Raw genomic sequence first — 13,317 nt, 5'->3', positions numbered from 1 at the left:
AAGTAATAGTATCACAACATTCTGTAGTTTTTGATCTCTAAGCTTTAAAACACTCTAGTTTTTTTTTAAAAAACAATGTACATACTTTGACCCAGAAAGCCAAAATAATTAAAAATTGCAAATTGAATTAGTAAATCATCTGTCAAAAATGCTACCTCAGTAAGCAAAGAAATTAGGATGGCAATGAAAAATGTACGGCTCTTCCTAGGAAGAAGCCCTTGGGCTTTTCTACAGACGCTGCCAGGAGATTCCTATTTGAAACTCCAGAATTCTTCATAATTTTCTGCTCTTCTCTCTGCTCAATAGTTTAAATTCAGAAATATTCAGTGTCCTGGCAAGGCAGGGCACTGCTCATATTTTATGCTGGGGTTTTTATCATCATAAGAGGTAGGTGCTATGTCTGAATGTTTGTGTTCCCCCCCAGATCTATACATTGAAACCTAATCCCCAACACAGTAGTATTAAGAGGTGGGGCCTTTGGAAGGTAACTAGGTTGTGAGGGCAGATCCCTCATGAATGAGATCAATGCCCTTATAAAACAGGCCTAAGGGGGCTTGCCTCTTCTGCCATCTGAGGAAACAATGAGAAGGCACCATGTATGTGGACCAGGCTCTCACCAGACACTGAATCTGCTGGTGCCTTGGTCTTGGACTTCCCAGTCCCCAGAACTGTGAGAAATACATTTCTGTTGTTTATACAAAGCTACCTAGTTTATGGCATTTTGTTATAGAAGCCTGAACAGACTAAAATGTACGGAAATGCAGTTTCAGTTATTCTTTGAGAAGAAAAGTCTAGCAGTGTCTTTTATACATCTTACATATGTAATCAGAAGAAAAAAACCACTGCTACCTCTCTTCTTCCAGGGAGTAGGGGATCTTCTACAATAATTCAATTAGTTGGGCCATTAGAATATTTCTTTCTATTTGCTCCAAGTCTTGATGTAGCTAAGGGTGTAGGCATTAAATGGTATGCAGCTTAGCAACGGGATAGTTTCTTAATATGAACAGGTCAAAAGGATGCAATGCTAATATGGGGTAGGGGTTGGGTAAAAGAAACAATGTTCTGCCGGGCGTGGTAGCTCACGCCTGTAATCCCAGCACTTTGGGAGGCTGAGGCATGTGGATCACCTGAGGTTGAGAGTTCAAAACCAGCCTGACCAACATGGAGAAACCCTGTCTCTACTAAAAATACAAAATTAGCCAAGCATGGTGGTGCATGCCTGTAATCCCAGCTACTTGGGAGGCTGAGACAGCAGAATTGCTTGATTGAACCCAGGAGGTGGAGGTTGTACCATTGCACTCCAGCCTGGCAATAACAGTGAAACTCCATCCATAAAAAAAAATAAAAGGAAGGAAGGAAAGAAAGAAAGAAACAGTGTTCTGCATAATAATGAGAAGTACTAACATCTATTTGAAGAGAAGTCTTGCTAATTATGGGGCTAGTAAGAAAAAATGCATCTTTTCCTTGTATTATTACATGATTTCTAAAATTAATATTTGATCCTTAAAGACATATGTAAGGTACTTGGGTAGGACGGTATGTGGATAAGTGACTGGGGACTGTAAAATAGCAGTATCAAGTAGGCATCTACTGGAAAATTGTAAGAATAAACAGGCACAACTCATCTTGATAGCGAGACCATCAAGGGACAAGAAGAGTACCTGTGCCCACCCTACAGGGCTCCGGGAAGTCAAATGCCATCATAGACTGTCCTAAAGTGAATTTCTTAGAGCAAATAATGGCTTTAGGGAAAGACCAACATTTGTGGTTAAATTAAGGAGTTTCTCAAAAGCTAAATGAAGATTTAGTGCCACTTTGCAATAATAAGGAAAAGGAAGTCTTTAAAGGCACAGGCCTGAGGCTAAGGTTAGATCCCCTTGAAGATCCCCTTGAATGGGAGTTAACTTCCTGAGTATTTTTCCCTTGGACTCTAATTGAGTTAAGTGCCTGTTAACTCACAAGCATCAACCCTCTTTACAGCAATATAACAAAATCCAGTCTTCAGAGCACTAAAATTCACAATAACTAAGACATAACCCAAAATTATTTGACATATAAAGAGCCAGGAAAATGTGACATATTCTCAAAGAAAAATAAAATCAACAGATGTCAATTGTGAGATGGCCAGAATAATGGAATTAGCAGACAAAAACTTTCAAAGCAGCTACCATAAGCATGTTTAGTGAAGTAAAGGAAATATGCTCATAATGAATGAAAAGGTAGGCAAACTCAGCAGAGAAAGAAAAAAAAGTAAACAGAAAAATACAATAGCTGAAATTTAAAAATGAAGACTTCTACAACAGTAGAATGAAGATGACAGAGGAAAGAGAGGGTAAACTTGAATTTACATCAACAGAAACCATCTAATCTAAAGAAGAGAGAAAATAACTACTGGGAAGAAAATCAACTGTGCCTCAGGGACTTGTGTTATAATTTCAAAAGCTCTAACATATGGATAAATGAAGTCCCAGAAGGACAGGAGAAAGAATGGAGCTGAAAAAAATATTTGAAAAAATAATGCTTGGAATCTTCCCAAAGACATAAATTCACAGATTCAGGAAGCATAATGAACTCTGAAACAAGATAAATTCAAACAGAACCATAATTAGGCACATCATAGTCACACTACTCAAAACCAAAGATAAGGAGAAAATTTTGACTGCACTCAGAGAAAAACTATGTATTCCATTCCAGGGTAGAATGAGTATGCACTTCTTATCTTTGGAGGCCACATGCAGTGGAATAACATCTTTAAAGTGCTTACAGACAAAAAATAAAACAAAAGGAAAAACAAAACCCAGCTTGAATCCTTTATCAAGTGAAAATATTCTTTAAGAATGAAGGTAAAATAAAGACATTTACAGAAAAAGAAAATCTAAAATAATTTTTGCCACTGGACCTGCAGGATAAGAAATCCTAACAAAAGTCCTTCAGGCTAAAGAGAAATGAAACCGCTAGGGAACTTGGGTGTTCAGAAATGAAGAACATTGAAAATAGTAAAAATATGAAACAAACAACTTTTCCTGTAATTTCTTTACAATAGATATGACTGTTTAAAGCATAACCATCTAATAGAAATATGTGAACCACATAAGTTTTCTAGTAGCCACATCAAAAAGGTAAAAAAACTCCACTGACTTTAACATACGCAAAACATATACAACATATATGAAATATAATTTCTACATGTAATCAATACAAAAATTATTAGATGTTTTACTTTCTGTTTCTCATACTAAGTCTTCTAAATTCAGCACGCATTTTATACACACAGCACATTTTAATGACGAATAAGCATATTTCAAGTGTTCAAAAGCCAACGTGTATTAGACAGTGTAGGTTTAAAGCAAAAGTTATAACATTATCTTGTGAGGTTCATAATGTATGTAAATGTAATACATATGACAACTATAACAAAGAACAAAGGGGAGGGGTGGCTGCAGGGTTTCCACATTTTACATAAAGGTGTACAGTATTAATTTAAAGGATAGTGTGAAAAAAGAAGAATATATATTGTAATCCTTAGAGCAACCCCTAAAAAATTAGTGCAAAGAGGTGTAGTTTAAAAGGCGGTACGTAAATTAAAATAGAATTCTAAAAAATACTTTAAAAATCCAGAAGATGACAGGAAGAGAGAAACAACAAAAGAAGAAACAGAGGGGACAAACAGAAAACAAATGATAATGCGGTAGATCTAAATCCAACCAAATCAATAATTACATAATTATATGAAATGTAAATGGGCTGGACACTCCAATTAAACAGTAAAGATTATCAGAATGAATAAAAAAGCAAGACCTGATTACATGGTGTCACACTTTATAAAGACAAAGACAGGCAGAAATTTAACTTATCATGGAGAAAGATGATGCCATGCAACAGTAAGCATATAAAAGCTGGAGTAGCTACATTAATGTCAGATAAAATAGATTTCAAGACAAAGAATATTATCAAAGATAAAGAGGAACGCTTCATACAATAAAAAGGCCATACTTCCCAAAATAATTTATAGATTCAAAGCTATTTCCATCAAACTACCATTGACATTCTTCACAGAATTAGTAAAAAACTATTTTAAATTTCATATGGAATCAAAGAAGACCCTGTATAGCCAAGACAGTTGTAGGCAAAAAGAACAATGCTGGAGGCATCACACTACCTGACTTCAAACTATACTACAAGGCTACAGTAACCAAAACAACATGGTACTGGCACCAAAACAGATATATAGACCAATGGAGCAGACCTCAGAAATAACACCACACATCTACAACCATCTGATCTTTGACAAACCTGACAAAAACAAGCAATGGGGAAAGGATCTCCTATTCAGTAAATGGTACTGGGAAAACTGGCAAGCCATATGCAGAAAGCCGAAACTGAACCCCTTCCTTACACCTTATACAAAAATTAACTCAAGATGGATTAAAGACTTAAATGTAAAACCCAAACCCTAGAAGAAAACCTAGGCAATACCATTCAGGACACAGGCATGGGCAAAGACTACATGACAAAAACGCCAAAAGCAATTGCAACAAAAGCCAAAATTGACAAAAGGGATCTAATTAAACTAAACAGCTTCTGCAGAGTAAAAGAAACTATCATCAGAGCGAACAGGCAACCTACAGAATGGGAGAACATTTTTGCAATCTACCCATCTGACAAAGGTCTAACATTCAGAATTTACAAGGAACTTAAACATATTTACAAGAAAAAAAAACCCACTAGAAAGTGGGCAAAGAATATGAACAGATACTTCTCAAAAGAAGACATTTACGCAGCCAACAAACATATGAAAAAAAAAAGCTCAACATCACTGATCATTAGAGAAATGCAAATCAAAACCACAATGAGATGCCATCTCACACAGTCAGAATAGTGATTATTAAAAAGTCAGGAAACAATAGATGCTGGCGAGGCTGTGGAGAAATAGGAATGTTTTTACACTGTTGGTGGGAATGTAAATTACTTCAACCATTGTGGAGGACAGTATGATGATTTCTGAAGGATCTAGAATCAGAAATACCATTTGACCCAGCAATCCCATTACTGAGTATATACCCAAAGGAATATAAATCATTCTACTATAAAGACACATGCACACATATGTTTATTGCAGCACTGTTTACAATAGCAAAGACATGGAACCAACCCAAATGCCCATCAAGGACAGACTGGATAAAGAAAATGTGGTACATATATACCATGGAACACTACGCAGCCATAAAAAGGAATGAGATCATGTCCTTTGCAGGGATGTGAATAAAGCTGGAAGCCATCTTCCTCAGCGAACTAACACAGGAACAGAAAACCAAACACTGCATGTTCTCACTCAAAGTGGGAAGTGGACAATGAGAACACATGGACACAGGGAGGGGAACATCATACACTGGGGCCTGTTTGGGTGTTGTGAGTGAGGCGAGGGAACTTAGAGGACTGGTCAATAGGTGCAGCAAACCATCATGGCACACATATACCTATGTAACAAACCTGTACGTTCTGCACATGTATCCCTTTTTTTTTTTAGAAGAAGACAAAAAAGGTCAATTCAACAGGATGACTTAACACTCGTAAATACATATACATCTAGTAATAGAGCACTAAAATACAAGAAACAAAAATGGAGAGAATTAAACAGAAAAATGGACAATTCCATGATCAACGCAGGAAAATTCAACAGGCTCTGCAGCAAATGTTAGAACTGGACAACAAAAAAATCCATAAAATACAGATCTGTTTACTCTGACACTGGTATTAGGTAAGTAAAAAAACGCACATAGAAGATCTGAATAATACCATCAAACACCTTGATCTAATTGATATTTCTAAAACACTATACAACCAACTACTGCAGAATACACATTCTTTTCAAGTGCATGTGGTCCGTTGACCAAAAAAGACTATATTCTGGGCCATAAAGCCAAGATCAGAACAAGGATAAAAACCACTCCTTACTGCTATTTTTTACTGCTTCTCTTAAAAAGCAAAGCAAACAAACAAAAAACCCAACAAAGTAAAGCAATTCTTATTTCCCAAAAGAAGGTGAGAGGTGATGAGTACTTAGATGACAGGTGCTCAACAAATGCTTATACATTGCTAAACAAATAAATGAATAAACATGATTACATTTTACAGTCATACAAACAGCCTTAGAAAACCCAACATTAAGGGTAATTGTTGAGTGAGAATATTCAAATATTCAACAATGTTCTTGAAAAACACTTTAGGATTTATTCAAATCTACATTTAGGGATTTAATTATGATTGTTCAAATACTTTATTCTATTCTACTTAGGTTGCTTCCTTTTGAAACCACTTTTGTAGCATTCCTATTAATCTGATTTTAAGGCTAAAACACTGAAGTCCCTAAGGAAAGCAGAAAGCTCAAACTCAATTTCCATAGCAACTCTAAATCTATCACACTATATTTATATATGGGCGTTTGATTTAAATACATGAATGTATGTGAATCTGCAATGTGTCTTAGCTGTCGTTGCTATAGTAACTACATAACTTTGAATTTCCTTTTATGTTTAGTAAGTGTTCACACATAAAAACCAATCCCCACCAACAGCTATCTTGAGTTGCAGATATGGCTCATAGCAATAAATTTACAAACATCATGATTCACAATGATGCATGTACTTATATATCTATCATTGTGAAAATGTGTATTTTAATACATGTCCCTGGTTGGTAGATTAAAACCAATTCAAGATGCAACTCCTCAGAATGTAGACAATAAAACTTACCAAGCAGCCATTTACCCTCAGGTGACAGCCTCTGCTTATGCAGTAAGCTTGTTACAGTAAAGTCCCCAACGACACACAGAGAAGCCACAGCGAAACTATTCTAAGGCTTCTCTGAATCATAAAGAAAAGCTTTTATCTGTATCAAAATGGTTGAAAAATCTAGCATGTTCTTACAAAAACAGGATGCACCAAGTATTTAGAATATATCTATTTTATACATAAGCAATCTCTGGTGCATGCTTATATAAGTAGTCTGTACAATGTAAAAGCACAGTTTTTTTTCTTGCTAATGTAGACTGAGTCCTTTCATGGTGACAATCTACTCCAGGATCACTTTTTCCACTCTAATCTGGTCCCTCTGTCATACAAAATGTTTGGGAGCTACCACTTACTGCTCTTACTGTATAATAGTTAGGACATGCAAGCTAATTTTAATATTGGCCTAAGGAAATTTTGGGGGAGATATAAATCCACTAAAAAAATAAATCAAGTATTCCAAACTCAAAATAAAAAAAAATTAAGGACTATCACCTGTTTTTGATGATACCAGCCACTGCTTATGTCCACTAATGCAGATAATTAAGAAATGACCAAGGCTTAGAGGTGGGAACAAAATTACTGCTACATGTTAGTGAACTGGCAACACTGTGAGATAAATGTGATACAGATATGTGAATTTTCCAGACCGCTGACCATCACCTTTCATTTGCTCTAAATTTCAGATGAACAAAAGCAGACTGTGTATAAAGAGAATGGCTTTGAGTGACTCCCACAAGCAGGGGCGCCAGTTTAGATAATGTAAAAATAGAGTTCATGAGGGAAATAAATCAGGGTCAATATTACAGAGAATTATGACAATTCTAAGAATTGTAAGGGACCTATGAGAGTACTGATGACTGCCTGCTGGTGTCATACATATACTAAAGACTACTGAGATGCAATGGAACGATTTGATTTTGTAATAAAGATCCCAGGATACTATGAGGCTCTTTAGTAAGGTTTTGTTAAGTTTTTTTTTTAACTGAGGTTTGTACTTTCTATTGATACCTGTATATTCCTTGCCCTAATGAGCTATGTGCTAAGAAACCACATCCCCATCTTTATTACAATTATGTCTAAATTAAGAAAGAGCAAACACACTCTGGGTAAGTACCTCAGAAACTCTCATGAATGAAGACTAAAGTGCATACATTTTATAGCACCTATTCTGACTCTTGGAAGACATTTTGGCTTATATTATCTTGGCTGTATTCCCAATAACTGGATATGACTTCTAGAAAAAATGAGGTCTTAATGCATTTATAGGAGCCTTTCTCCTATCATGGCTTTTAATAATAACACTCTATATGTGATATACCCCCAGTATAGTTTTACTACCCCACAATGCCCAAAAATCAGAGCATATTTTATTAAAAAGGGAATGGCAGTTTGACTTCTGAAAATATCATTTCTCCCTGATTAAGACCAATAACGTAAACATGGTCAAGGTATCAGGAACATGGTCTCAAGAAATTACTGCCTTCCAGAACATTAAAAATAAAATTTATTATCTGTTGACTTTAATGTGTTTCCTGAGCATTGTCACCCAAGAGGTTAAGCTCTAGAAAATATATATTTCTCTTTCAGGTTCATGGACATTCTATCAAAATGGCACACGTTTATCTGAAGCTTTTGTGAAAGACAAATGAGGGAATTCCTAGAAAACGAGGCCAAGGTAGCATAGTAACAGTGCTATTTGGGGGTGGAGGAATATTGGTACCAATGGGAAAAAAATTAAGGACAGGTTATGATTGTTGAAGAAAATATTCTGAGGTCTGTCCAATCTCACTACAGAAAACTTGAAAAAAATGGCAGTTGAGTTTCGAGTCCAAGCTATCCATCATTCACAGCTTTAGAAAATAACATTAAGATGAGAAATATCAGACACCCTTGATTTTCTTAGCTTTTTGTCCTCCCACCCCACATACCTCCTGAATCCCAGACTTTGGAGAGGGCACAACATCCCCCTTTTCTCCACCCCAGCTCCTAGACTGATGAAAACTGCTGACAAAAGTTGAAGGCCTATCTAAACTGCCATCAATGTTTGCTTCCCAAACTCTTTGTGGCTTAATTTTTACCCAGCCTCTCCTATCGCTTTGGCTCCAAGAAAATAAATATCCTCTCTTTTCCTTTCTAACCCTTTATCTATGCCCTTGACATCTCACCTTTTCCCTTCAGCTTTAGCGTCATACTCCAATTTCCCTTCTTTTTCTATTTTCAATGATTCCTTCTCCACAGACATGTCTCCCATCTTACAAACCTGCTTATATTGCCTTATCCTAAAAGCAAACAAGAACAGTTGGAAAAAAATAGCATCTTCCTTCCAATCTTATTTCCTGAAGCTACTATCACTCTTTTCCCTACACAAACCAAATGTTTTTATTTTCCTCCATTTTTTTCCTGACACATTTGTTAAAGGTTGAATCTACTCTTACTGCCTCCACTTCCACAAGCCCTTGTTAAATTGCTGCAATCTAGGCCTATGCCCTCAGTATTTTAATGGACCAATTCTCTGAGGGACTATTAATCACCTCCTAGGAGTCAGACTTTGGCCTATTTTTCAGGCTTCATCCTATTTGATATTGCCACAATTAATATTTGGCACTGTTGGTGACCCCTCTTTCTACAAATTTCCTACTGTTTTTGTTCTCTGATGCTGAGCTCTCCTGGTTTTCTTCCTGATGTTCATCTTTTTTGCAGCTTCCTCTTCTTCCTCCTCCCCCTTAAATGTATGTATTTCCAAAGATCTGTGCTTAGTTTTCTTTATTCTATATAGGCTCACCCATTATGGCTCCAAAGTTGGATCTTTCCACTGTCTCAATTTCCTTCCTCCAACTTTTTCCTCAAGCCATTCCTGGCTCTACCATTCTACTGAATGGAGAAATCATTCAAGTTGAGAAATCTAATGAACTCTTTCAGGCCTCATTTAACTTGACTTCTCAGCAGATGTAGACATTGTTGACCATTATGCTCCCTACCTTCTGCTTCCCTGACACATCACTTCCTAGTTTCCTTCATTCTTTCTGGCACCTTCTCTGCTTCCTATGCAAGCCCTTCCTCTTCTACTCAACCAGTAAATGTCCAAGTTTCTCAAGACACTCTACCCTTTATCATTCAGTATTTGCTTCCAGCTTCCATTACATCAATATGTGGAAGAATCACAAATGTTTATCTTTAGCCTATAACTCCTTTGAGCTCCAGACACACATGTGCACCACCCCCAACACAAAAATTGCCTATGTAGATCTTCTCTTAAATGTCACAAAAGAATCCCAAACTTAGTATGTTCAAAACAAACTCAAGATTTCTTCCCAAATCTGGTTCTCTTTCAGCACTTCTTGAAAAAAACCCCAAATCCTTCCAGTTGTACAAGAAGTCATGTTTAACATCTCCTTCTCTTTTATCCCAGTATTCAGCCATTACCAACATCCAGTCTATTTTGCCTCCTAACAACTCTCCCAGAGTTGTTCATTCCTCTTCATCTACATGAGTACTATTTTAAGGCAGATGAAGAATTCATCTAATTCATACTAGTGAGTATGAGTATTCATGTTATCCTTAAAAATATTTATTTTTAAATATTAAAAAAATTTCAAAAAGTAATGCCAGTTTTCCAATGGTTTCAGTCTACCTGGAATACAGCCATAAATCCAGAAATAAGATGATAAAAATGCTGTTTAACAGTAAGCAAAACTGTGATTTCAAAGCTATTACCACCTATGTGGTCCTGTTAACCACTTCTACTTCATTCTGATTGTAGTTTGGGCATAAATAAGAAATTTGTTTTATTTACAAAATTCAGGTTACTGATTTAACAAGTTTGAACACTGGGTTCCACAATTGAGATGGAAACATGATTTTGGATGATTTCATGCTTAATTGTGCAGTACCCAACTGTGTTTCTAATAATGACCCAATTTTATAAGAACACATTCTGGTTGGTAAAGGCTGCTGTTTATGGCAAGGATGTTTATAATATATTTTAGAAAGTGTTTTTTTTTTTTTATCCACAGAAGTTTTAAAAGTTTTAATGTTCCAGATATTTTTCCTCACCGACTTCACTTTTGGACAAAGCTGGATAAATAGGGTATTGCTGAATGTTACTGCATAAAAATTGCCACTGCCTACAGAGGAGGTAGGATGTACAGTTCATGAATTTCCTTTGAAGGGTTAGAGATGATGATTCATATTTAACAACAGAGTTCAGTTCATATGCTGGTCTGTACTGCCAGCAATTAAGCAGTAAAAATACTTCAGTCAAAATCTAAACAGGCTACTTGAAATTTCTCGAAAAACTAAAAGGAAAAAGAAATCTATCCTGGGAGCATTATTTTCACTACCAGCTTCAGTGATACAATGCAAACAGCTCTGCCTTTTTAATAGTTTAAATGAAGATGGTTAGACTAATGACAAATGGGTCACAGGAAGATAAATGTGGTGAAACAGACAACAGTACAAATCATCCGAAGGCATTAAAATATTGACTGCTGAGAAGAATCAGTCAGAAACACACGGTAAAGCACAGAAGGGTCTGAGCCATTCTCAAAGATGAAAGCAACTCCCGCAATCTCATTGTGACAATACCTGCTGTGGGGGAGTTTGCATGGTGAGACTTTTTTGGCAGGTTGAAGATCTGTTCACCAGGGTCAGGAGGAGGAATTGCATCTTGCCCTTGTCGTGCCTCTACAGGATCATACTCCTTCCCATCGTAGTTAGCATCATAGAATTTCTTAAACCATTGAATAAAATCCAGGTTGTCCTGGAAACGTCCTTTCACTAGCTTCTCCACTGGAATTACCTGCAATAAAAAATCACTATGTGAGTTACAAACCTCATGTTTGGGTATATACCCAAAAGAAAGGAAATCAGTATCTCAAAAAGACATCTGCACTTGTAAGTTTGTGGCAGCACTGTTTATAATAGCTAAGATTTGGAAGCAACCTAAGTGTCCATCAACAGATGAATGGATAAAAAAAATGTGGTACATATACACAATGGAGTACTATTCAGCCATAAAAAGAATGAGTCGCAGTCATTTGCAACAACATGGATGAAACTGGAGATCATTATGCTAAGTGAAATAAGCCAGGCATGGAAATACAAACATCACACATTTTCACTTATTTGTGGGATCTAAAAATCAAAACAAGTGAATTCATAGGCATGGAGAGTAGAAGGACGGTTACTAGTGGCTGGAAAGGGGGAGTTGGGGATGGTGATTGGGTACAAAAAAGTTAGAAAGAATGAATAAAACCTACTATTTGATAGCACAACAGGGTGATTATAGTCAATAGTAACTTAATTGTACATTTTAAAATAACTTAAAGAGTGTACTTGGATTGTTTGTAACTCAAAGGATAAATGCTCGAGGGAATGGATAACTGATTCTCCACGATGTGCTTCTTTCATATTGCATGCCTGTATCAAAATGCCTCAGGTACCCCATAAATATACACACCTACTATGTACATACAAAAATTAAAAATAGAAAAAAAAGAACTAAACCAAAACATCATTATTGATTTTCTTGGAATATTTAGTACTTCTGAACAAGCCAGACAAAAGGAATATCCTTAGTTGTCAAGAGGGACTGGTCCCACTCATAGTACATTTATCCTCAAAACGTCTCTCTGGAAAAACAGAGGCCTGGGATGTTGTGCTATTTCAAGACTGATAAGCTTTTTATTTTTATTTTATTTATTTTTGAGACGGAGTTTCACTCTTGTCGCCCAGGATGGAGTGCAATGGCATGATCTCGGCTCACTGCAACCTCCGCCTCCTGGGTTCAAGCAATTCTTCTGCTTCAGCCTCCCGAGTAGCTGGGATTACAGGCATGCACCACCATGTCTGGCTAATTTTTGTTTATTAGTAGAGACGGGGTTTCACATGTTGGCCAGACTGGACTTGAAATCCTGACCTCAGGTGATCCACCCACCTCGGCCTCCCAAAGTGCTGGGATTACAGGTGTGAGCCACTGTGCCTGGCCGATAAACTTTTTAAATTTCTTTGTAATATGTAGCCCAGTTGTGTTGAGATACACTCATATAAAGATTATAGTTACTAGAGAGTGGAGATGAATAAGATTTAAATCAATAAAATAGATACTTTTTATGGCTTCATAGTATTCCATGGTGTATATGTGTCACATTTTCTTTATCCAATTTGTCATTGATGGGCATTTAGGTTGATTCCATGTCTTTGCTATTGTGAATAGTGCTGCAATGAACATTCACATGCATATGTCTTTAAGGTAGAACGATTTCTACTCTTTTGGGTATATACCCAATAATGGGATTGCTGGGTCGAATGGTAGTTGTTTTTAGCTCTTTGAGGAATCGCCACATTGCTTTCCACAATGAACTAATTTATACTCCTACCAACGGTGTATAAGCATTCCCTTTTCTCTACAACCTCACCAGCAACTGTTATTTTTTGACTTTTTAGTAATAGCCATTCTGACTGGTGTAATTCGCTGTTTTTTTAAAGAAAATGGAAAGATATCTAGCTATGTGAATTATATTATCAC

At 36.4% G+C, this 13,317-nt stretch overlaps 1 protein-coding gene across 4 annotated transcripts in view; it reads right to left on the bottom strand.

Moving 5' to 3' along the window:
• MAPRE2 (microtubule associated protein RP/EB family member 2) overlaps window positions 1-13,317 on the bottom strand; it is a 164,929-nt gene that overhangs the window by 28,339 nt on the left and 123,273 nt on the right. For all 4 annotated transcript variants that reach the window (XM_004059321.5, XM_055368296.2, XM_004059320.5 and 1 more), the window contains one exon: window positions 11,376-11,589. In XM_004059321.5, the coding sequence (XP_004059369.1) occupies window positions 11,376-11,589 (214 nt within the window). The remainder of the gene's footprint in view (window positions 1-11,375; window positions 11,590-13,317) is intronic.

Source organism: Gorilla gorilla, chromosome 17 (genome assembly GCF_029281585.2).
Source record: "Gorilla gorilla gorilla isolate KB3781 chromosome 17, NHGRI_mGorGor1-v2.1_pri, whole genome shotgun sequence".
NCBI classification, from domain to species: domain Eukaryota; kingdom Metazoa; phylum Chordata; class Mammalia; order Primates; family Hominidae; genus Gorilla; species Gorilla gorilla.
The sequence above is the reverse complement of the archived record's forward strand: the minus strand, read 5'-3'. Positions and strand labels throughout refer to the sequence as shown.